Source organism: Misgurnus anguillicaudatus, chromosome 9 (assembly GCF_027580225.2).
Source record: "Misgurnus anguillicaudatus chromosome 9, ASM2758022v2, whole genome shotgun sequence".
Taxonomy (NCBI): domain Eukaryota; kingdom Metazoa; phylum Chordata; class Actinopteri; order Cypriniformes; family Cobitidae; genus Misgurnus; species Misgurnus anguillicaudatus.
In genome coordinates, this window is record NC_073345.2 from 12,576,711 (window position 1) to 12,601,188 (window position 24,478).

At 36.3% G+C, this 24,478-nt stretch overlaps 1 protein-coding gene across 1 annotated transcript in view; it reads right to left on the reverse strand.

The window, feature by feature from the left end:
- Window positions 1-18,915, reverse strand: part of chm (CHM Rab escort protein) — a 77,319-nt gene extending 58,404 nt beyond the window's left edge. Inside the window, exons 1-2 of the mRNA XM_073871146.1 lie at window positions 18,816-18,915; window positions 2,350-2,416 (exon numbers count right to left, since the gene is read on the reverse strand). Of these exons, the coding sequence (XP_073727247.1) occupies window positions 2,350-2,416; window positions 18,816-18,867 (119 nt within the window). The 5' untranslated portion in view covers window positions 18,868-18,915. The remainder of the gene's footprint in view (window positions 1-2,349; window positions 2,417-18,815) is intronic.
- Between the last annotated feature and the right edge of the window lie 5,563 nt (window positions 18,916-24,478).

Consider the following 24,478-nt stretch of genomic DNA (forward strand, 5'->3'; position numbering starts at 1 on the left):
CAAACATTCACTTAAGACATAACAGATCTGCGTGAATTCTTGTCAAAACAGATATTTTTAAACCTGTAATTCTGTGTAGATGTCTATATGCACACGCTTCAGATGTGTCATTCAGTGCGAGGAAGATCGCTTTTAAGTCTTGTCGCTCTTAATAACTCTTTTAACATCAATCAGGTCCCAAACTTTCTCTCTCTTAATAATTATTTTAAAATCAAGCAAGTCCTGGACTCTGTTTGCTAATTCCTGCATGTTTTAAAACCAAACCCAAAATGTCAGTTGTGCAAGTGGATGGACATGCATCCTTTGTGTATTAGTTATGGGATAGGCCAGTGGTGGGGAACCCTGGTCCTGGAGGGCCATTGTCCTGCAGAGTTTAGTTCCAACCCTAATTAAACACAACTGAAATATCTAATTAAAGTCTTCAGGATTACTTGGAAATGAAATGCAGGTGTGTTTGATTATGGTTGGAAGTAAACTTTGCAGGACAATGGCCCTCCAGGACCTAGGGTTCCCCACTCCTGGGCTAGACCAAGGTTCAAACCAAAATTGCTTGTTGCATTAAAAGCACATTAATAAATGAATTTGTGTTAACACGTTATTGTTTTGCCTTTTGTAAGCAGGGCGTCAAAAAAAGAAGAAAAAAATCGAATACAGGCAACAAATCAGGAATTCGGGATCAAGATTTGCAGTGTAAATCCAGCCTAACTGTGACATAAACTTAAAGGACAATTCGGTATTTTACACTTAAAGCCCTGTTTTCAGATTGTTTATGATGAAATAGAACGGTTTTGACTGAAATTTCGACATATGCGGCTGGCCCGAGAATTTTCGGGTGTTTCTTGTATCACCTCCCACCTCTATAATGGCTCTATAGGTGCACAGGAACAATCCTTCCTAAAATGCATTAAACCTTTGATTACAAAGACGTGAAACTCACCGAGTGGTCAGGGGTGTTCACTGATATGCTCACACAAACATTGCTGCAAAATACGCATTCCAACAGGTTTCATCGTAGTTTTTGCCAACTCCATTGACTTGTATTAGATGTGCTGTGAGGTACGTTATTAATCCGCGCCGGGAACTTTGTTTCTATTCTTGCAATTGGCAAAGGTGGATTATCGCCACCAACCGTGCTGGAGTGTCTATTATTCAAGCTCTCAACTGAAGAAAATACGTGTGTGAGGTGTTTGGAAAAATAGTTCCACAAGTTTACAACTAACACCTGTTGGAAAGCATTTTTTGCAGCAATTTTTGTGTGAGCATATCATTGAACACCCCTGACCACTCGCTGAGTTTCACGTCTTTGTAAACGAAAGTTTAATGCATTTTAGGAAGGATTGTTCCAGTGCACCTATACACCCATTGTAGAGGTGGGGGCTGATACAATAAACCCCAGAAAATTCTCGGGGCAGCGACATATGTCGAAATTTCAGTCAAAACCGTTCTATTTCATCATAAACTATCTGAAAACAAGGCTTTAAGTATTAATTACTGAACTTGTTCTTTAAAAAGACAATGCGAGTCGCCCCAAAATAATCCCCTTTTGACACCATACACAAAAAATTGCACATTAATTTTTTTGCATAGGACCTTTAAAGGTGCAATCAGGGAGTTTTAGCGGCATCTAGCGGTAAGACTGTAAATTGCAACCAATGGCTGAGTCCAAAGGTCACCCATCCTTTTTTGAAATGAAAAGTACCAAAATTTGAGAGTGTGCCACTGAATTTTACATCAAATCGCACATGTGCGACCAATAAATTTGACTTTTTTTGTGATGTGATACTGAATTTGAAAACAGCACATTGTACTTTCTGCATCTATCATTGAAGTATTTATTAGTAATACAGTGGAAATTAGTAGAAATGTGAATATTTGGTTAGCATGTTTATTAATGGTTTGTAGCCCTAAATTGTCTGGTTGCGCCCCTAAAATTTTCAGTTGGGGGCCACTGTGCTCCTAAAAGTTAGTCTGGAGCCCTGTGTGGTAGCCGCCACAGGACAAACACATCATCGTATGAGACAACGTAATACAAAACACGCTCTATAGAACAATTTGTCTATTTAGTGCTACTGTAGAAACATGATGGGAACTTCTATGTAAGGGCGTATTTAAATAAAACTGCTCATTTTAAGGTAATAAACACATCTGTTTATTATGTAATGATGTCTTTTTACACATCACTGAAAGAAACATAGGTATGTATATTATATTGCATTTCTGTCTAGAGATCCTCCTAAAATGCATACACTGCACCTTTAACATAGAAATATCACACCTTCAATAAACATAAACATAACCAACACACTTTCAGCATGTGATAAAACCTCCAGTCTATTACGTGAATCTTACCGGTCCAGATGGAGAACGCTCTGTCCGACTCTGGAGCAGGCCGCCGCAATGACAGATTCTGTGAGTCCTGGGAAATGAAGCCAGACAGAGAGTATTGTCACTGACCACCACTGAACCATCCTGCATGACCTTTCTTTCAATAAAACAGTTCAGTCAATTTGCGAAATGTGTGCCTTTTCAAGCATTCATCGCTGAAATGGCAAAGCGGCCGGGTTACATCGGCACAAACATAAATGCATTAGGGATTGTTTGAGTCTTATTTACTGTAACTGCTGCGGATACATCCAGTTAAAAACAGCAATTCAGCATAAAGAGAAAGAATGAGACGTGCATCTGCGTGCTATTTTCTTTCGCCGGTGACCTATGAGAGCCAAATACACTTGGAATAATGCAAAAGTGACAAAATGTAAAATAGCAGGACTTTTCATTCACAAGCACCAATGGTACCTGAGAATAACGTTTGCCCACCACCCTAAAACTTCTTAAATGTCACCCAAATCTGCCGGGATTCTCAGACCGTTTGTGACAATGCGAGCAGCATTAATCTGGTATCTCACACATTCTCCATTAAAAGCACTGGAGAGCGCAGTCTGCTAATTCTTCATGCCATATTGCAAGACCTGACAACTAGTTAATTACTTTTGGACGACTAATTGAAACTACGAGTAGTAAGCCCAAAGCAGTTCACAGACCAAAGCACTACTAGTCCAATTGGTACTGTATTTACTAGCGAACAATCTATGCTGGTGAGTAGGTTTACATACTCCACAAAGCTGCTGTATAGGGGCAAAAGGAGTGTGTGGGGTCCCTGAGAGCGAGATTGAGCAGCAGCAGGGCTGAAAACAACTCCATTAAGCCGCTGAAGCGTCCCTGTCCCTCCATCTTTCTTCTTCTTCATCTGGCCTTGCGCAGCCCCATCTCACACACACAATGGAAAAGTGATTTATTCCGCACAGGCCCGTCGTATCTTCCCCTGCACCGGCCATTTCACTGATGGACAATCCTGGGATTCTAGACACCCACATGTTTGCGCTGAGCTGCGGTAGGTGACCAAAAAACCATAGTTTAAGTTTCAAAATCAACACAAAATCAAAATTCATCCAATTTATGCTCTCGGTGCAAATTTAAATCGTATTAAAGTAATTGTAAAAGTTTGACTTTTATAGTTCTTTTACAAGACCTTTTAGTTTTTCATATTCTTCCCCTCAGTAAACTGGCACCTGTCTGGTACTTTATCAATAAAACACTTTTTTTACAATCTAATAAATTTCTAATAGATAAAAATTCCACGCTGTTTTATCTTGTTCCTTTCCAGCTTCACTCTGAAACACGTCAAGCGCAAAATGAAAAAACGGTTTGCGAACAGCCTTTCACGGCTGTCTAAACATTTACTATGAAATGTAATAACGCATCTGCATTTACATTACGGTTAATTGCAATGACATCATTTCAAAGTCATCTGAGCTGAGGAAACCCGGTTAGATTTATGGAAAAGTATCAGATTAACTCACTTGGCCTTTTTAAATCAGATGCATCTCAATTACAGTACCCACCTAGCGGAAAAGCAACCATCCAAGTCGCTTCTATATATCTGTCCAGATAATAGTAAAGATGTTTTTAAAAAGTGTAAATAACCTCTCGCCGCCATCTTTTAATGCCATTTATCCTATCCAGTATTGATTTTTCCACATCATGTTTGCTAAAGACAAACATTACCTGCCATAAAGTTCTGATGCCACACAGACATGCTAGGCGATAAATAATAGATTTGTGCTGGCAGGACTTTGATGACCGGGCAAAGCCCGGAATGCTTTCAGCAGGAATTGTATGAAATCATAAATCACTCTTCATTTTAGAGAACATTCCAAATGGATTCTATCTGTGCACCTTGAAAGTCATTTTTCGGTTATTTATAGTTGAGGCTGAGGGAGCAAGCGAGGGATTGTGTGCATGCGCGAGTGAGCGAGAGAGAGAGACAGAGAGAGAAAGAGAGAGAGAGAGAGAGAGAGAGAGAGAGAGATTTTTTTTTTGATTTTTCAAGATTCTTTATATAACAATATTACTCATCATCAACAGATCTTACAAAAGTCTTTTAAAAAACATTAAACAAAAAGTGCAAAATTAAGTTCATTGTCAATAACTGAGCACAAAGCTCCTCTGTGACACCATATTCCTTCAAAAACATTTAAAGAGTTCATGATTTTATAAAAACGAAACTCTCAATCATAAGTCTTGATTTGATCATGGCTGAAAACACCCTTTCCACATTATACTCACTTTTTTGCTCAATTTTATCCCTTCTGCTAATATAAATGGCCATTTTGGCTTTGCCCAGAATAAAATTTAACAAGTTACACTCGTACTTTCTTCTTTGGACATATTTACAACCCAAGATAAAAATTTGCACAGAAAACTTCTCATTAAAACAGTTAAAAATATCTTGCAAACAATCAAACAAAGGCTTAAGTCTTGAACAATACAAAAAGGTGTGAAAAATAAAACAGTCTCCCTCTGAAAACAAAAAGGACATTCTTTGCCAACATCTGGATTTAAAACAGAAATAAAAGCATTAACAGCAACAATGCCATGTAAAATTCGCCATTGTAAATCTCCATCTCTTTTAGCTAACGGTGGCTTATACAGTGCTCTCCACTCTGGTTTGACATCATTACTCATTTTAAAAATAGTACGCCATGGTGTATCAATTCTTTCATGGAGTCCTTTTTTATTAAAAGATTTTACACAAGCATTGTACATATTTTTACCATTATTTTCATACATATCCATGTCTATCAACTTTTCAGAATCCAAAAACAATCCTGTATATTCACCTAAATTGGGTGAAAGAAGCAGGTTTGGAAATGTATCTTTCTTGTTGGGGATCAATTTCCCTTCACAATAATCCTGAAGCATTTTCACTTCTTCTGTTGTAAAAACAGATAGTAATTTTTGTAACACTTGTGCAACAATTCGAGTGGACTTCACTCCTAAAACATTAGCTACATCTTCAACTTTTCCCAGACTTGGGCCAGCCACTTTAATTAAACGTTTTACTGTTGTTATCTTGGATTTAATGAATACTGCCGTCATTGACCCACATGCACCAAGAATGTCCAAACGTGACCCATAAATCAGGGGTTCCTTCAGTAGCCAAAATATTGAGGATGTAAAGTCAGTTCTTTTTACTTGAAAAAGGTCCCAAACTTTAAAAAGATTACTATAAAACTTCGGCAAACTGGATGTATTCATTCTTTTGGGATCTAACAAGAACAATGATTTATCTAAACATAGTCCTTCGGCAGTCCTTAAAATTGCACTGGCCACTGGCCTCCAACTTAAGTCCTCTGGGCCATTGAGAAATCGCTGTAGGAAATGTAAACGAAAATCTGCAGTCCTACTTTGCAAATGTACAAGTCCTTGTCCTCCTTCTTCCTTTGGCAAATACAATACATTATGTGGTATCCAATGCAATTTGTCCCAAAAAAAATCTACTAAAAGAGATTGGATTTTTCCTAATAACCATGCGGGTGGATCTATACAAGCTAGTCGGTGCCATAAAGAAGAAGCCACCAGATTATTAATAATCAAAGCTCGTCCTCTATATGAAATATTTTTTACAATCCATTTCCATTTCATAAGACGACCTTGTAGTTTCTCAATTGTTCCCTCCCAATTTTTTTGAACAATCGTGTCGTCTCCTAAAAACACTCCCAAATATTTTAAACCATCTTTTTTCCAACTTAACCCATTTGGTAGTATTGGTACCCCTTTTTCCCACTTCCCTACTAACACTGCTTCACTTTTATCCCAATTAATTCTTGCAGAAGAGATGGTTTCAAACTCCCTCAATGTTTTTAATAAAATATTCACATCATTTTGCTTGTTAAGTATTATGACAACATCATCAGCGTAAGCTGATAAACAAAAAGTACTTTTACCGGCTTGTAAAGATACCCCTTCTAAAACTCTTCTCAATTTATTTAAAAATGGTTCTATTGCCAATGTATAAAGTATTCCTGATAGAGAACAACCCTGTCTTACACCACGACATACTTTAAAAGGAGCACATAAGCCACCGTTAACTTTCAATAAACTCTCAATGTCATTATATAATATTTTAACATAACCTATAAAATCAGAACTAAAACCAAATGCTTGTAGAGTTTTCCACAAATAGTTATGTTCTACGCGATCAAACGCTTTCTCCTGATCTAAGGAAATCAAACCCATATCTACTCCCAATATTCTAGAGACATCAAATAAATCTCTTATTAGATGGATGTTATCGAAAATTGATCTGCCAGGCACACAGTAAGACTGACCAGAATGGATTACCTCTTCCAAAACCCGTCCTAGTCTAGTAGCTAACACTTTTGAGAGCAATTTATAGTCGTAGCACAATAAAGATACGGGTCGCCATTGCTTTATATCTCTCACATCACCTTTCTTTGGCAAAAGGGTAAGGACCGCTCTTCTGCAGCTTAGCGGCAGAAGTCCTTCGACTAGACTGTCGCTGAGAACTTCCAGCAGATCCTTCCCTAACACAGGCCAACAGGCTTTATAAAACTCAACCGGGATTCCATCGATCCCGGGAGCCTTGCCATTCTCCATACTTTGCAGAGCTTCATATAGTTCCCCCAGGCCGATGGCTCGCTTTAGTGCTGCATTAGAGTCTTCAGAGACCTTCGGCAGCTCTTCATAAAAACTCTGTTCAACAACCCGATCCTCTTTGTGTTCGCAACTATAAAGTCGTTCATAAAATCGATTCGCTCTTTCCCGAATTTTTATGGGATCTGATAAAAGAGAACCAGTCTCAGAAAATAAAGAATGTATCAATCGTTTTTGACCATTCCTTTTCTCTAGACTAAAGAAGAACTTTGACGGCACGTCCATCTGGTCTATATCTTTAAACCGTGATCGAATTAGCGCCCCTTGTGCTTTCATTCTTTGCATATCAGACAAAACAGATTTCTTTAAAAAAAGGGAATCAATATGCGCTTGATTTCCACTTAACTCCGCTACTTCTTGGAATTTTAAAATTTCATCTTCTAAAACTTTTGTAGATTTAATTATATCTTTCGTGACATTGTGAGTATACTGTTGACATAGCTGTTTGATTTGTGTTTTTCCAAACTCCCACCATTTCTGTAAAGACTGATAATTAGCTTTTTCATTCCTAAAATTCTCCCAAAAAAATTTAAAAGTTTCAATAAAATGTGCATCACTTAATAAATTCGTATTAAAATGCCAATAAGCACTTTTTGGTTTGACAAAGTTTAAAGTTACCGTACATATAACTAAACTATGATCTGAAAACCCAACTGGAATTATAAAACAGGTCTTAAAAATACTAAGATGGTGTTTAAAACAATAGAATCTGTCCAGTCTTGCTAATGACAACATGTTGTCACGGGCATGTGCCCATGTGTATTGCTTTAGATTCCCATTTAAACTCCTCCATACGTCACATAAGTCATTTGTTTCAATCATCTGAATTAGTCGTTTGCGAGAAAGTAAATGTGGTTCTACATGATTTCTATCTATATTAGTTTCTACACAGTTAAAATCTCCACCTAGGAATAAATGTTCTTCACCATTACATTTTTCTAAAGTTTCAGAAAGAGTATGTAAAAAAACCATTCTTTCTACTGGTAAGGTTGGAGCATATACACACATAAAAACAAAGGTATGGCTCTCAACCTGAACTCGAATCTTTAACAACCTTCCTTTCACAACCTCTTCCACCTCAGTAAAATGGGGAGTAAAATTTTTTGAAAATAAAATGGCAACGCCTCCACTAAGTGAGGATTTATGACTTGAAAAAAAAAGACCTTTAAATTCTTTTGTCCAATCAGCAGCATTTGTTATATCACTGTGTGTTTCTTGTAACAGTAAAACATCAAGTTGTTTCTGACTCATAGTTTCGTATATCTCTGTACGTTTTATGGAATCCCTTGCTCCATTTACATTTAGGGATGCAATACGAATATCACCCATAACAAAAATAAAAGAATAAAAAAGTAAACTTAAGCCATAAAAAAACAGCCAATATGGGGTAAATAATTAAGCCAGTTCAATGCCATCAATTTATTCTGTCGGTTTGAGTTTTGTCACAAATTTTTTCAACCTATAAACTTCTTTGTTTGTAAAATACCCCTCACTCATAAAAGTTCTAGTATTTTCCACAAAGCGTTTAATGTCTGGAAAATAATCAGCAACCTGTACCCCCCTCAGATTTTTTGTCAGTTTTAAAAACTTCTTGATTTCATCAGTACCATACTCGTGACATATCCACTCATTCTGAGAACAACTAGAAGCACTAGAATCAGAGAAATCACTATCATTGCCATCATCATCAGCATCAACCTCCTTTACATGTTCTGTTGTTTTAGCTTGCTTTGATTCTGAAGCCTTATCATTATTTTTCCTCTTTAAAGGTGCTTTGAATACAGCCTGATCTAAATCCCTCATTAAATCATCACTTAAGCTGACACTCCCCGAGGGGACTATTGTGTCAGATGCCGTGACATGTGTAATATCCATGCTCTCAACAGATTTATTCACTTTGGGCTCATCTAAGACAATTAAACGGGTAACTAAACCAGTCTCCCCATTATTCACCTTTTCTGCCTGTGACAGAGACATTGTATCAGTTAAGCCACAAATGTTACTAGATGTCCCAGGTTCAGCTTGGGTTGGTTCATGAACATTCTCTGTTTGTTCGTTCACAACTTTCACACTATTTTCTTCTGGAACATCTTGTTTGTTTGTACCGTTACTATCTGGGCAAGCACGTACTAAATGTCCAATTCTACCACAGCCAAAGCATTTCATCATATCAGTAGATACAAAGACTGTATAATCAAAGTCATCCACTCTAAACTTCAAAGTCAGGTTAAGTTCCTCTCTGTTATCTTTGAGGATCATGTAAGTAAATCTCCGAAAAGATACTACATGCTTTAACAAATCCGATTTACTTCCGAAGGCGATCTTTTTCACCGGAGTGACTATCCTTCCAAAACGTGACAGTTCCTTTGTTAACATTTCGTCTTTAATAAACGGCGGAACGTTAGACAAAGTGACTTTCCTAGCGGGAGTAGAAAGAGGAAGCACTGGGATAAATAAACCACTGATTACAACTCCTTTCGCCACAACTTCATTTGCTTTCTCAACTGAATTTAAAAACAAGACCATAGCGTTATTCATTCTTGATGCCGCTAAAATACATTCATGTCCAACAACATCTCCGACGGCGAGAATGCACTCCTCTACATTCACCGCGGACACCACCTTCACGCCGTGTCTTCGTGTAAGAGAGTTCAAACTAGTGTTTGTGTTTTGGGCTGCCATGCTTCCCAGTACTACACTGGTTGCTGACGCCGGGAAACTCCAAGGGAAAACCTTATTTCACTTTACTACGCCACAAATACCAAAAAACCAAAAAGAAATAATACAAAAGAAAAAAGATTTAAAGAGAGAAAGCAATAGTTTTTGCCACAGCGGGCATAAAAAACCACTTACACTCACCACACGCTCCTCACAACCGCTCACTCAATCAGACGCATGCGCACACACACACACAGAGAGAGAGAGAGAGAGAGAGAGAGAGAGAGAGAGAGAGAGAGAGAGAGAGAGAGAGAGAGAGAGAGAGAGAGAGAGAGAGAGAGAGAGAGAGAGAGAGAGAGAGAGAGAGAGAGAGAGAGAGAGAGAGAGAGAGAGAGAGAGAGAGAGAGAGAGAGAGAGAGAGAGGTCACTTCTCTTTTACACGCCACCCCTTTATTTCACCCATCCCCTCCTCTCACACATCTTCCTATTATATACTTTGTCATGTTTCTGGGTTGTTGCGAACAATAATTTACTCAAAAATTATTTATTGTCATTTATTCTTCCTAATTTAAATACAAAATACCTGTAAGTCATGTTGGACACAAGTCTCTGCAATATATGTGAATGTAAATATGCTTTAAATGAATGTAAAAGAGCTTGGCCAGCTTTGTGCAAAACCACTTTATTTTATTGATAAAAGTCATTTGTGGTTTTGAAAGAGTTTGGGATGGGACAATACGATGAGAGCAAATTACAAGGAATTTATATTATGCATAAACCCTTCCTATAAATTAGGGCTGTGTGATTTGGAAAAAATATCTTATTTTACTGACAGATACTGTGATTGGTGTGAATCCAGATTTAGAATGTGTCCAGCATCAGAATTTTTAAAAAGCCCTTTTTTTCACATATAAGATTAAGGTCTGAACTTACTATAACCATTATTTTTAGAGGATTTAAAAAATATTTAATAAATAATTATTTACATTTTTCAGACTATCAATATCAAAAATAAATTGTCATTACCGCAACATGATATTACATTAACTCTTTCCCCGCCAGCGTTTTTAAAAAAAAGTTGCCAGTCACCGCCAGTATTTTTCATGATTTTCACAAAACTTTAATGCCTTCCAGAAAATGTTCTTTTTTAAATATATTCCCAAACTATATATTAAATGAAAGAACAGACCCTCTGCTTTCAATAAAAAACGTTTCATCCTACCTTTATTAGTTCTCTTTTTATTACCTCTCAAATATGGGTAGGTTTCTTAAAAAACACCCATTTTTGAGCAAAAAGCTGAGATAATTCCATTTTGGTGAAGGACTTTTGATAAAGATCAGATGCAGAGCGATCTTTAAAACATACACAGAGTTCTTTCTCTTTCATGTGAGGCACTACTTCCGGGTTGTATAAGTTGCGGAAGTGCCCCACCTGGTTCATAATAGCGGTATTTCGGAAAGCCGGAAATTCTCGTCATTGGCAGGGAAGCGTTTTCTCTTAATTGACGAGTTATCTCGTCAATGTTGGCGAAAGAGTTGTAATTGGAAAATATATCCATTTACAAAAAGTCATGTTTCGGTAATGAGAACTAAAAAGTTGTCTCGGTACTATGACAAACAAAATTTCAACTTTTATCTGGAGAGAAAAAATAAGAACTGCTTAACTGGTAGACATCTTAAGTTAAGACATCTTTTTTTTGAAAATAAGTTTATTGAGGGCTTAAACAATGATTAAAAATTGTTGCGGTGGATGACAACATCTTTCTTGGACATATTTATATTCCTTATTATTCTCTACATTTACCAATGATCACCAAATACCACATGTTTCTTTACTGTAAATGTTTATAGTATAACATGCACTGAAGCTTTTTATTTTTTTTTTTTTTTAGAAATATTTCCATGTCAAAGAACCCAAATCCAGTCATGGACATGTTGCGGGTAATGAACATTTTCCTCTTAAATGTGGAAAAACAACAACATTGGTTTGTATGATGTCATTTGAAATCATGTGCAAAATAGTAGATGAAGAGATCTTATTTTGATACTCTTACTTTGCATTTACTTTATCAAAACATTTCATGACACCTCACAAGTCTAATTTCGCAAGAATTACCCGATTGCGACTTGATTGGCAATTTAATTGTGCATCTGCCTTTCTATGGTTAGCTGCTTACGGGTCTGGTCATTTAGCTGCATTCTTATGGGTTATTTATTTTTTATTTTTATGAAAATAAGAAATGACTGTCACAAAGAGGGACTCGTATCACAGCCTTTTGTGAGTTGCTAATTGCAACGTTTTACTTCACGATTGTGATTTGATTCAATTAATCGCTCACCCCTACTATAAATTACTTACAACAGACTGAATTTTTTTTTTCAAAGGATTCACCACAAAATCAAGTTTCAGAACCACAAGCACTTGCAACTGTACAAAACAATCTCTAACAATCTGGAAAAAGTCAGCGACTGCGGCGCCTATTGGAGGTTCTCCTAACAATCAATTCCACACTAATGCCGGAGGGCCGTGAGAAATCAATCATGTGAAAAGAGCACAGCAGAGGTCTGGATATCTGTGAAGGTGTTCTGTAATCACATGACTGCTAATAGAGGCTATTCAAGCTAAAGGCACACGGGGTCCAACCAAGATGAATAGTTACATTAACCCGGGCTCAGAGAACGACCCGGTGAAATGGCTGGCTTGTTTTCTTCATTGCTGCTCTATTAGCGGCAGGCGAGCGAATGGCTCTGATATGAGATGAACTAAACGTGCATCTCAGTCAAGCCTGTCAGCCAATGATTACTTAACCCTTATGATGTTCCTCCATAAAGACCATTGTACCTTTACATTGTCTACATCCTTTAGTCGCTCCAACTGTCGCGTGTATGCTCTGATATGTTAGGTGAGAATTAATCGTGAATCACTGTTAAATATTTTCTGTTAACATTTTGGTATAAATACCATTATTGGTAGGTCTCCTGATGCCTTGCATAGTGTTTGTGTTAAACCAAAGTAAGAAAAGTTCGCTTTAAATAAAACTACTTGGGGTTTAACTGCAACATGCAAGGTTTGGATTGCAACAAGCTTTAAAGCTTGCTCATCAATCCTTTTTTGTGTCAATCCTTTTTTATAACCAGACATGAAATTCAATATAAGTGCTTCTCAAATCATTTTACAAAAACTGAATGTACCAGGAGATGTTCCGAACTTCCGATACCATGTTTTTCTTCCCAATACCGATTTTGATACCTGGGCTCAGGGTATTGGCCAATAAGACTCTAGATGTTGCTCAAATCCCTGCAGCACCACAGAGCGCCACTTGCATAGCTTAACATTAAATAACAACATATTTGTCAAAATATCCCAAATTGTAAACGATTAACATAGGCTTCTAAAGCATATTTTGCATCTAGAAGTAAACTCTGTATGACTAAGCTTGGGCTATTGAACGTGCACGTCTGGTGTGCGATACCTGCAAGTTGTCCTACACGCGACATGGCACTTCTCTACCGGTATGCGACCCGCTTAAAAAGGTGAATATTAAAAAAATATGCTTTCATACAACATTCCAAAATTATGTCAAATTTAGCCAGCAAAAACTAAAATGCACAACATACAGCACTCTGAGAAACAACTTTATAGGCCAAATGTTGAACTGGTTCCCAATATGTCAAACAATTTCACCATGTGGACTTTTTGCAAGCTCAGCATTTTTTTCTTTCATTTCAGAGGGTTACACTGCTCACAGTTGTGCTGCTTATACAATTACAATTACAAACAGACTTACAATTCATGCCACTGTGTGTGTAATTTAAAATTTCATGATAGGATGCTATTGGTAAAAGGCAGCAGAAGAGATGGAATAGTCACACAATGGCAAAATTAGATTGTTATTGTTGATATTACCCACCTGGTGCATTTATGAGAATCAAACTGAAGTAATACTTTTATGATACTTTAATGTTGGTTGTCATTTTGGAATTTGACAGCCTACATTATTTTACAAAAGCTAAATGAAAAATGGCCAGGATATTCTTCAAATAATAAACTGTGATGAAAGTAACCGTGGGTTCATACCAGATGCTTTGAGGCGTCAAATTCGCGTCTAGTTTGCCGCATGAACATTTTAAGTTTACTCGCTTCATTCGCGCGTGGAATTCTACGCATCGAGACATTCACGCGGAAATAGGAAGGGCTTCTGCGACTCCGCTCACTTACTGGAATAATGTCACTACTAGAGCAAGCTCCTGATTGGTTAACGTGGCGCGTTTTTCCACCAAAGTTCACATTTTTGCACTAAACGGCTCATTCGCGCCTCAAGACCTCCAGACACGCGTCAACGCGTCTTCACATTGAAATCACTTGCGCTTGACGCCTCTACAGCAGCTGGTCTGAACACAACATAAGTGTGCGGACTACCATTCATACACATGTGAATACATCAGACCGGTAACGCAAGCTAGTGCGAAAAGTTTCGCACTTCGCTGCGTTCCAAAGTTCAAGTTCGGTGAACTCTGAAAAGCGAATTTGTATCATGTGAAGAAGTGTAACTAACAGACAATTGATTGATCAAGCGTGACTTTTTCAGGTGGTCGAAAAACTGAAAATAACAATATCGCACAATTATATTTTATAACAATAATTATAGCAATTTTAATACTGTGTTTACACTAAAAGCGAAGCATTGCGTTTCTCTTAGTAGATTACTCGCATGATTTAACTTTGCGTTAAGTGAATTTTCCGCTTGAGTTGAAGACACGTTTGAGGTGTATAGCGCATATTCGCGGCAATCATGCCGCCCAATTCTTGTCATTCGCATCACCCCGCGCAAATATATGCTTTTATTTGCGTCTTTCCATTGACTTTCTATTGATTAAATATGTAATGTACTCATGCAAATAAATAAATTTGCTTCTGTTGTGTACAAAGCACAACAAAATTTTCGCCTAAGTATGGTTATCAACAATTTGAGTTATGCATGACTTGTGAAATTTCCAAATATCATCTCGTGCACTAAAATGTAAACAAGAATATAAAACTTTTTGCTCAAATATTTTTTTATTAAATTATATTGTATTTGTTTTAATTTGAAAAAACTTTCAATTTCCAGGTTTAAATTTTGACTCTCTGTTGGACCCCACTGTATGTTTTCTAAAGATTGAAATAGGATTCTTTGTACTGTAAAAAATGATTTTTATGCCATCCATTTCATCAGAAACTTTTCATCAGCACTACTCCAATTGCAAGAAAATAACCCAAAGCTATGGGGAATTTCATTTTGCCATTTTGCTCTTGATTATTCTATTTTGCTATGGGACTCGGAGCCAAACAATATAAAATGAAAAGCCATCCACAGGCATCTGCTCCCACCTTACTGGACCCTGAGCACTGACTCTCAAGGGACAGCCAGGTCAGGTGCAAGTTCACTGGCTGACGGGGCGCAACCGATGGGAACGCAGTCCTTCACACAGTTAGAGGGTCTACAGGCATCATTATAGGGGCCGTGGTATTCATTAACAACTGTTCCCTGTCCGTATCCTCATTTACACCTGTATCCAGCAGCAAAAACGGGGGTAACTAGGGAGTCTGGGACAAGCACGCTTGTCTGAGCAACCTTGACACGAAACAGAGTCTGAGCAGAAATAGTCCAAGCTGCGAGTGTCCCCGTGTCACCGGTTGCCTTGGGACAAACTGGCTCTGGTGGTTTTGCATGAGCGGAACCAGAAGTGGGGCAGATATATTCATTTGCACACCATCAATCACAGCACAGGAACGTTGCTCTCAGGGATCAATGTAACCCATCTTTTCATTTTTCCACCCGATGGTGAAGAACAATGGTCTGCACTTGGGAGCGACTTTATCTGCTGCTGGTTCAGCCCTGTCCTGAGGACCTGGCCTGCATGCAAACACATTTCGCCTCTTCGAATCAGGACACTGAAGAGAATGAGGACAGTAAATATTGTTCCAGTACCATTCTCAATCTGCTCAATACAGTCCAGTACTAAAGGACTTGCACAGAACTACAATTCTGAATTTAAAGCAGTTCACAGAAGGTCAAGGTCAGCTACACTTGAAAGACATCACAAACGTGTGTGCTACACAGCACTGCACACAAAAAAGTAGGACTGGTGACCAGTCCAGGAAACTTTAAGGGGCAACTTTTGCAACCACAAACAGGAAAGTTTTATGTGGTTTGGCTGTTTGTCTGCACAACAAAAGCATTTTGGGTCCTGAAAATGCACACTTTTTTAAAGGGGTGGTTCAATGGTATTTCATGCATTCTGACTGATTAACACAGTTATAGAGTTGTTTCCTCATGCTAAACGTAGGCAAAGTGTCAAAAAAGCAGTTGGGAATGTTACAGAGTATTTCTGTGCCGAATGCACTTTGCCAGGGTTCGTACAAGTTTCGAAAAGTTTTTTTCGATTACAGGTCCAGCTGAAGTTTCAGGGGTTTCTTTACATATCACTTCTTTTTATGGGCAATTCACCCGGAAAACCCCGCCTACCGCCCGTCAATCAGCGGGAGACACTAGAACTTCACATCACATCACTCGACAGCTTTGTTTAATTTCAAAACTCAACCATTCCACGAAAGAAGAAGTGTGTTTTTGGATGTAAGGAGAAGAAAGCCAGCCTTATGAAAACAATGGATATAGTTTATTATCCGGGGTAGCAGCGGAGTTTGCTTGTGTGTTTGATGCACTGGATTTTTCCAACCGGGTCATGAGTTGCATGCGATAAGTAAGACTTCTGTGTTATGTTCGAAATAGGCGCATACATATTATATAAATGACACAAACATGTAGTGAATCATAAGTTAAACAGACTTGTATAGTGTTGCATGACTCGTACTCGCTCCTCCCGCGGTAGTAACTCCTCCTTCTTCATTCTTTCGTACGTTATCTGAAAGATTCAGTAAAGCTAATCTTTCTTTTATAAATCTGATTAAACTAAACTCTTCGGAGATATAAAGGATGTAATACGACTCTATAGGTACTCTAGATTAACATCAGAAATAACGTGTGTTATATGAGCTTTAAGATGGGTTTTAAAGTGGAAGCTATTGATATTAACACCTTGTCGTCTCTGTGTAAATCACGTAAACGCGAATCTGTGATATTGATGACATCATGTGCATATGTTAATTCAGTCTAGGCATGCACAAGTATAACCAAAACAATGGCGGTATACAGGACTGTGTAAGTTAACATCATTTTGCAGCTTTATTGTCCATGGTCACTTTAAAAACCTACCTCATCATCCATCTAAACAAAACTGCTCAACGTGTTTATTGCTCCCTTATCAATTGCATATGTGTACATGCGTGTATAGCTTCTTTACAAGGTAAAGGTAACAGTGCCATTCACTGGGCTGGCACAAGTAATACAGCGGATTTAATCATGTTTGTGTATCTGTGTAAATGTGTATCTTTTTGACAGCACTGTTGTGTCTACATGATATTTTATAAAAGTGCAATGGAAAAATCTTTTAGTTTTTCACTACTTTAATGTCGTGTAAACATAGCCCAAGGAAGGACTGACCAGTGCAATTCAAACTGACTGCATTTCATTTATTAACATTAGCTACATTTACATGCAACCAAATAATCAGTTTGTAATCGTATTAATGGCTCAATTGTATCGAAAAGCCTTCTTGTAAACACCTTAATCAATACGATTAAGGTCGATCGGATGCAAATTTCGATTGTATTGAAAAGGGTGGTGTAGTCCGATCTCTAATCAGATCAGCTGGAGAAAAGCATGCATGCATGTAAACACATAAATGGTAGTATTTTCTTAATCAGATGCAAAAATACATTGTGCACAAGCGCAGAACAGTTTTGCACAAGTTCACGTCTTATATTTACCTCTTATTTACGTATCATATAATTTTCGTCACAGAAACATACAATAGCAAGGCAATGGCTATGCATTATTAAGGTAATGGGGCCACTCGCTGTACATTCGAGGCTTAATAGGTACTTTCATATAATTAGGCTACATAATGCAATTAAATAGCTTTGTGCCTTTTGAAAATTGTGTTTTTATTGCCCATGCCTATATCTTAAAACTTCTTAAGAACAACTTTCTCAGCTTTGTACATTAATCAAGATATAAAGCATGAACTGGATGAGAGTGTGCTGGGTGACATTTTCGAGTTCAGATTTGGGCTACAAATGATGAATAAAATGTATATGTATACAATTATATTTGACTTTTGAATTATTATTTAAAATACTTGACGCTGAATTATTATTATTATTATTTTTTTGTGAAAATATTGGCAGGGCAAGTGAAGACCTGAACAACTGGCCCCACGAGCCAGTATAAAAATTCTTTGCATTGGGCCCTGTGTATGCATGCATATATTTGTTTGCAAGACTTGTGTGTAGACAACTCAAACCACAACTACGCAAAAATCACAATCTCCTATGGCCTCAAAAACAAGGAGTCTGGTAAACTACAAAACGTTGTGTCCTTTACAGCTTAATTTAGTACTGATTCTGCATACAAATCCAGTCAATCACAAGACCAGAACAACCTGTTTATTGTGAAATATTTGCTAACTTACACACTACAAAACATAGTTGGACCCAGGGTGCAAACATCTTTTGTTGGCACACCCTGTGAAGAACACATTTCTGATGCTATTTAATCCAACATCCAGCTGTGTCAAATGTGAATATGGATGTAGTTCTGTCACATTAAATTGAATTTCAGAATAAAACAAATAAATAATGCAATAAATAAATAAATAGACAGTCATACAGTCTCCATCAAAATAAGCAAAACGCAGTACGGCACAGTCAGTGACAAACTGCTGGCTCAGTCTGTATCATCTGTGATTCAGCATCACTGACTTCATACCAGAACATTATCACTTACAGTTATGCAAGTTATTCAGGAAATTATTTAGCTGGTGCTTACATTCTCGTTATGTTATAAAATTAACACTATATTTACTCCATCTGACGTGTCAATAAAATATAGTCAGTTAGCTTTAGCATTTATGTATCGCTGCGTTAAAACACAACAAGCTCTCATTTAACACTTTTGTCTTCCGCGTTACTGGACACAAAATACGCACCCGGACAACATACTATTAAAAACTGCCATTTTAATTTCGTTGTTTCTTACCTGTGCCGAGAATGACTACATCAAATTGAGACGGGAGCTCCTCCGCAGCCATGTTGAAACTACAAACTGTCACGTGACACGCCTGTGTGACGGAGGCTTCATGTTTTTTAACCACAGTCAAAAACACAATACATAAAAAACACAATACATTAAAAAAACACAAAACATAAATGTGTGGGTGAAAATGTGATGTACACCTTCAAACTAATATAACTCTGGCATTTTTTGGTGTAGAAGCCTAATCGTGGTCATATTTTAAAGAAGACACTAGGATTTTCCACAGAAGTGTCTGGAGGTAAATATATAATATATATAAAAATGTTATAGCAGTTTAAATTAATGAATAAAAATATATAAAAGAAATTCAATAATTCAATATTATATTAATTTGATAAATAATATTATAAAAATGTAAATATTTCACAAAAAGTAATTATAACATAAATTTAAACAATTTAAACATAAAGCCATAAGTCTCAAGTATTTGTGAACCAAATTTCAAGTTAAAATCACACAAAATGAGATTTGTGTTAAACTTTTAGCTGTTTTAACAACAACGGCCACTAGGTGTCAACGGTTTGCTGTATACCCTTGTCACAAATTTAAAAATTACTGTCACTGCATTATTATTAATGCAAAAAGGTTTTGAAATATGAAAACCACATTCTTAGAGCTTTCCAATGATACATAGTTTGTAAACATTTTTAAAGATTTATAATAAGATATGGTGTTATGAATAAATAATAATTAATATGCATTCCTATGGGGGGGCATGTAACAAAAAACTGTCACTAGATTATTTCTGAAATATGAAAACTATCTTCTAAGAGCTTTTTGGTGATTTGTCATGATTTTTTAGGTTTAGAGTAGGGTTGTAGTGTTATAAATGTGTAAAACAAATTTGGCCTACGTGTGGGCACGTGACATTTTAGAAACTGACTCTCACTACGTCATAATTTTCCCAAAATGGTGATGCAATATGAAAACTACACTCTTAGAGCTTTCCAATGATATATAGTTTGTAGTCAAGATTTTTAGGTTTAGGATAGGGTATTAGTGTTCCAAATATATAATATCGAAGTGGGCCTACCTGTGAACCCGTGGCATTTTAGAAAATGGCTGTCGCTATGTCATTCCTATACCAAAATGGTGATGATAAATTAAATCTACACCTAAACAATATATAGTTTGTCATGATTGGATAAGAATTCACATAAAAAAAAAACACTGAAGTAAACGTAGGGACAGTGACATTTAGCAGAACATAATATCACACTCTCTTCATAAATGAATCAATTACTCTCCCTTCATAATTTATTTTATAAAACACTGTTAAAATATGTAGGCTTAGACCTTTCCAATGATACATAGTTTGTCTTGAAACATTTACATGCAAAATATTGAAGTAACTCAGGTGTCCCACTCACGGGACAGCGCCACTTAAGGGGTTTTAATTACATAAATTACTTCCAGTTTGTTAAACATAATTATAATTCATAAATGGAAAAGTGCAAAATTTGTATAAAATATATATTTTAAATATGTTAAATACAACGTAATGTACACTTTATAGGAATAGTTCACCTCAAAATGAAATGTTATCATTTATTCACTCTCATGTTTTTACACACCTGTATAAATTTCTTTGTTCTGATGAACACGAAGGAAAATATTTTGAGGAATGTTTGTAACCAAACCGATATCATAATCCCATTCACTTTCATTCTTTTTTCCTACTATGAAAGTGAATGGGGCTCATGATCGGTTTGTTTACAAACATCCCTTCGTATTCATCAGCACAAAGAAATGAACACTACCCCTTTAATGGTAAAGAAATAAAAAAAGTAAATGTCATAGAAAAGTATCTGAAACTTAATGTGAAAGATAGCGTGTTATATTTTACTAAAACATAATTTCACCAAATGTTATAAAACTGTACAATTGATGTACTTTCGATTACGATTTGCAATCGAATCTTATTGAAAAGGATATGTTCTTGAATATTTAATAGGTCATGATTACGTTTATTAGTGGTATTTAGAGCCTTTTTCAGCTTTCAGAAGACAGGATAATTTATATTTATGTGATAAGCCTTTGCATTAGTAGGATTAGTAAACTATATTGAGATGATCACATTTTTATGCATCTCAGAATATGACTGTATAGTGATATTTATTAGCCATTTATTTTTACCCATCATTTATTCACCTTCAAGTTGTTCCATTCTTGTATACATTTCTTTGTTCTGCTCAACACAAATGAAGATATTTTGAAAAATGTTTGTGTCACGCCCCACGTCCAGGCGAATTTACATTAAACAGTTTAAATCACTGCCCATGCACTGAAAGGTAAAAATGCAACAAAACCCACAGGTTTAGCAAAAATGTGAAGCTTATTAACCTGGGGCACAATTGAGTTCCATAGTATTATTTTTTCTACTATGGAAGTCAATGGTGCCCCAGATCTGTTTGGTTACAAAAACCTTTCAAAATATCTTCATTTGTGTTATGCAGAACAAAGAAATGGGGTTTGTAACAACTTGAGAGTTAGTAAATGATGACAGAATTGTCATTTCCTTCAACTATTCCTTTAAGATGCATGAAACTTTTTCAATTTGTCAATGGCTTATGTTTTAAGCTGCTGTCAACAGCAGAATGATATTTCTTTAAATAGAAGAATAGCTGAGACGACATGTTAAGAACAAGCTGTCAAATACCTTCATGACTCACAACCTACTGTCAGCCAGCAATAAAGGATTAAAATAAAAAACAAGACATGTAAATGAGAAAAAGGCTGATAATTATTAGTACATAAATATGTGCGTTATTTAATCACTGAAATAAAAAATAACAATCTGGAGTTAAGCTATTAGTCAAAAAGTCAAATAAAGGGTAACAATATAAAGTAAGTAAGGAAATTATTTGGATTGTTACTAAAGTAATGTTTCATGACAGCAGTTTCTTTAATGCAAATATAATTTAAAAATCCATCTTTATATATTTTTTATTATTTACTATACCATCCAGATGCTTTTGAAAATTCAGATTTTTACAAGATATAAAACAATGGTAAATATAAAATACATAGCTTGCATGTACTGTACTTTGCACAAATGCATAAATGTAAATGTGCACATGCACAAAAAGTGCCTGGTAGCAGTCTGTGAAATAATGCAATGCGTAATTTCCACAAATAACTTTGCAGTTACAGTAACTGTAAATCATCAATGGACCACAAAGCATCAGTTGTGGTTGTCATTAGGCACATGTGGTTGTATATTAACCAGTAATGTGATTCTGCTATAAACAAAATGCCAGCACAGTTCTTTGTTAGTGTCCACATCCATAGTGATATAATGCATTAAGATAAAAAAAAAAGATTTTACAGAGTCTACAAATAGCTTAAAAAGTAAAACGTTTATTGTTTTTCCCAGTACAGGGCCGTGCACCATTGACTTTTACTGTAAATGCATGAATGTACAGAATTGAGGGACAAACTGAACATGGGTGTTCAGCCCAAATAGAAAAGCGTTTTTTTTACCATTCAAAAACCTCCTAATATGTATCATTTACGTACAGATATATAAAAATTGGTAACAATATCTACTTCTGAGGTACCTATATGAACTCTTTAGGTGCAAAGATGTACTTACCGGCCCAGTGACAGACATTTTTCGGGCAGTATGTTACTCTGTTCTTTCCTCTAAAATATTATATATTGAAAATTAATTGGTTAATGTTATAATTTCACAGCTTTTGCCAACTTCTTTTTTTAACTCAACACTGAAAAACCTAATATGTTGACTGAACTCAATTGATTTGAGTAAACTCGTTCCCTCAATTAAATTAAGTAATGGGTCTCCCAAAAACGTATATATTTAAGTTTACTTAACTTGGTGGCCACATAGACTGAACTTAAATTGTTAAGTTCACCACACTTGGAGTTTGTACTGTGCACTTAAACAATTAATTTCACAAAGACTAAACTTAAATTCTCATTTAACTTAATATAACAATGTGTAATGAAAGATATTCAGGACCAGTGTTGGGGAAAGTTACTTTTAAAAGTAATGCATTACAATATTAAGTTACTCCCCAAAAAAGTAACTAATTGCGTTACTTTTCATGGAAAGTAATGCTTACGTTACTTTTAAGTTACTTTTGCGTTACTTTTTCTTACTTGGCTGAGGCTTGATCTCTTTCAGGTCTCGCAGGTGTTTTTTATGTTTGCAAAAATGTCAAGCTCTGGCCTGCCATCTCTGTTTCTGACTCAAACGGTTCGCGCTAAGGCGCACAGAGTGTGTAATTCTACGTTAATATGTTCAGTTTAATTCAGTACATTATTTTATATTTAAATTGAATTAATTAAACTGAAAAGTAACTTGCATTACTTTTTTTAAAAAGTAACTCAAATATTAATGTGTACGTTTACAAAGTAATGCGTTACTTTACTCGTTACTTCAGAAAAGTAATATATTACGTAATGCGCGTTACTTGTAATGCGTTACCCCCAACACTGTTCAGGACTGACTTGATGTCAATCAATGAATGAACTTAAATCTCCAGAGAAGCACACAACAAACTGCACTGTTCACGTGTATCTTCATTTTAGTGGAGAGAAATACAATGAGTTATATGTGGTGCATGCATACTAAAGGAAACACTGATCACCTGAATGGTGACTTCACAAAAAAAACCTATAATTTACAAAAAAACATCAATAATGTTACAAAAATTGTAAAACTCTAAGAAATGTTATTACCAACTGGTTTATATGTCCTATCTGTTGTTATTCTTGGACCGAAGATAAAATCTTCAGGCGCAAGGGCTTATGGGTATTCCTCACAGCATTTTGAACTGATAATCTTAAGTTAATTGCACTTGAATTTTTAAGTTTATGGTTTATACAAGTTAATAAGTTAAATTAACTAAGATAGTTAAGTTATGGGTCCAAAATGCTAAATTTAAGTCATGATTGCTTGACTTTTTGAGTACAATCAGCATTAGGGCTTTCAGTGAAACACATATCTCCAAGCTAAGCTTCTGAAGCATTTGCCCTGGACGAAAAACAATAGGGGCAGCCCACTTATAATTCACATGTTTCAAAAATACTCCCCTTATCTTATGATATGCCAGAATACGCAAGAGAATATATTTCGGAGCTCCTGTTTCTCCATGTTTCCATTCTTGAAGTATTCCTATCTGCATGTTCCAGGTGTTTCTGTGGTTTTCTTAATCGCTGTTTAAAGGGTTTTGAAAAATCATCTCATGTATGCATGCAATGGAGAGCTCGCTTTGTATTTTCTGTATATTTCCAGAATGTCCAGTTCATTGGTAAACCAAGAGAGACGACCATATCTCCGGAAACAGAAAGAGGCAACACGGATAACCCTTAGACATCGCTTTTCTTCAGCCTTCTTGATTTACCATCACAGATTTTGTCACTGATTTTATTTCCTAAGCCAAGATGGGGACAGGTGTTTATAGCTTCAAATAAGACCGTCTTGTGACACTTGATCTTCTTTAGTTGGTTTTTTTGAATCACATCTTGTCCATTCTTAAAGCAACAGTGGAAAACAAGACAGATGGTGTACAGCAGAACAAACCCTTTTTATTTTTTTCTCCCGCAAGCTCTCATATCTGACGCACCCGGGATGCTTTTAA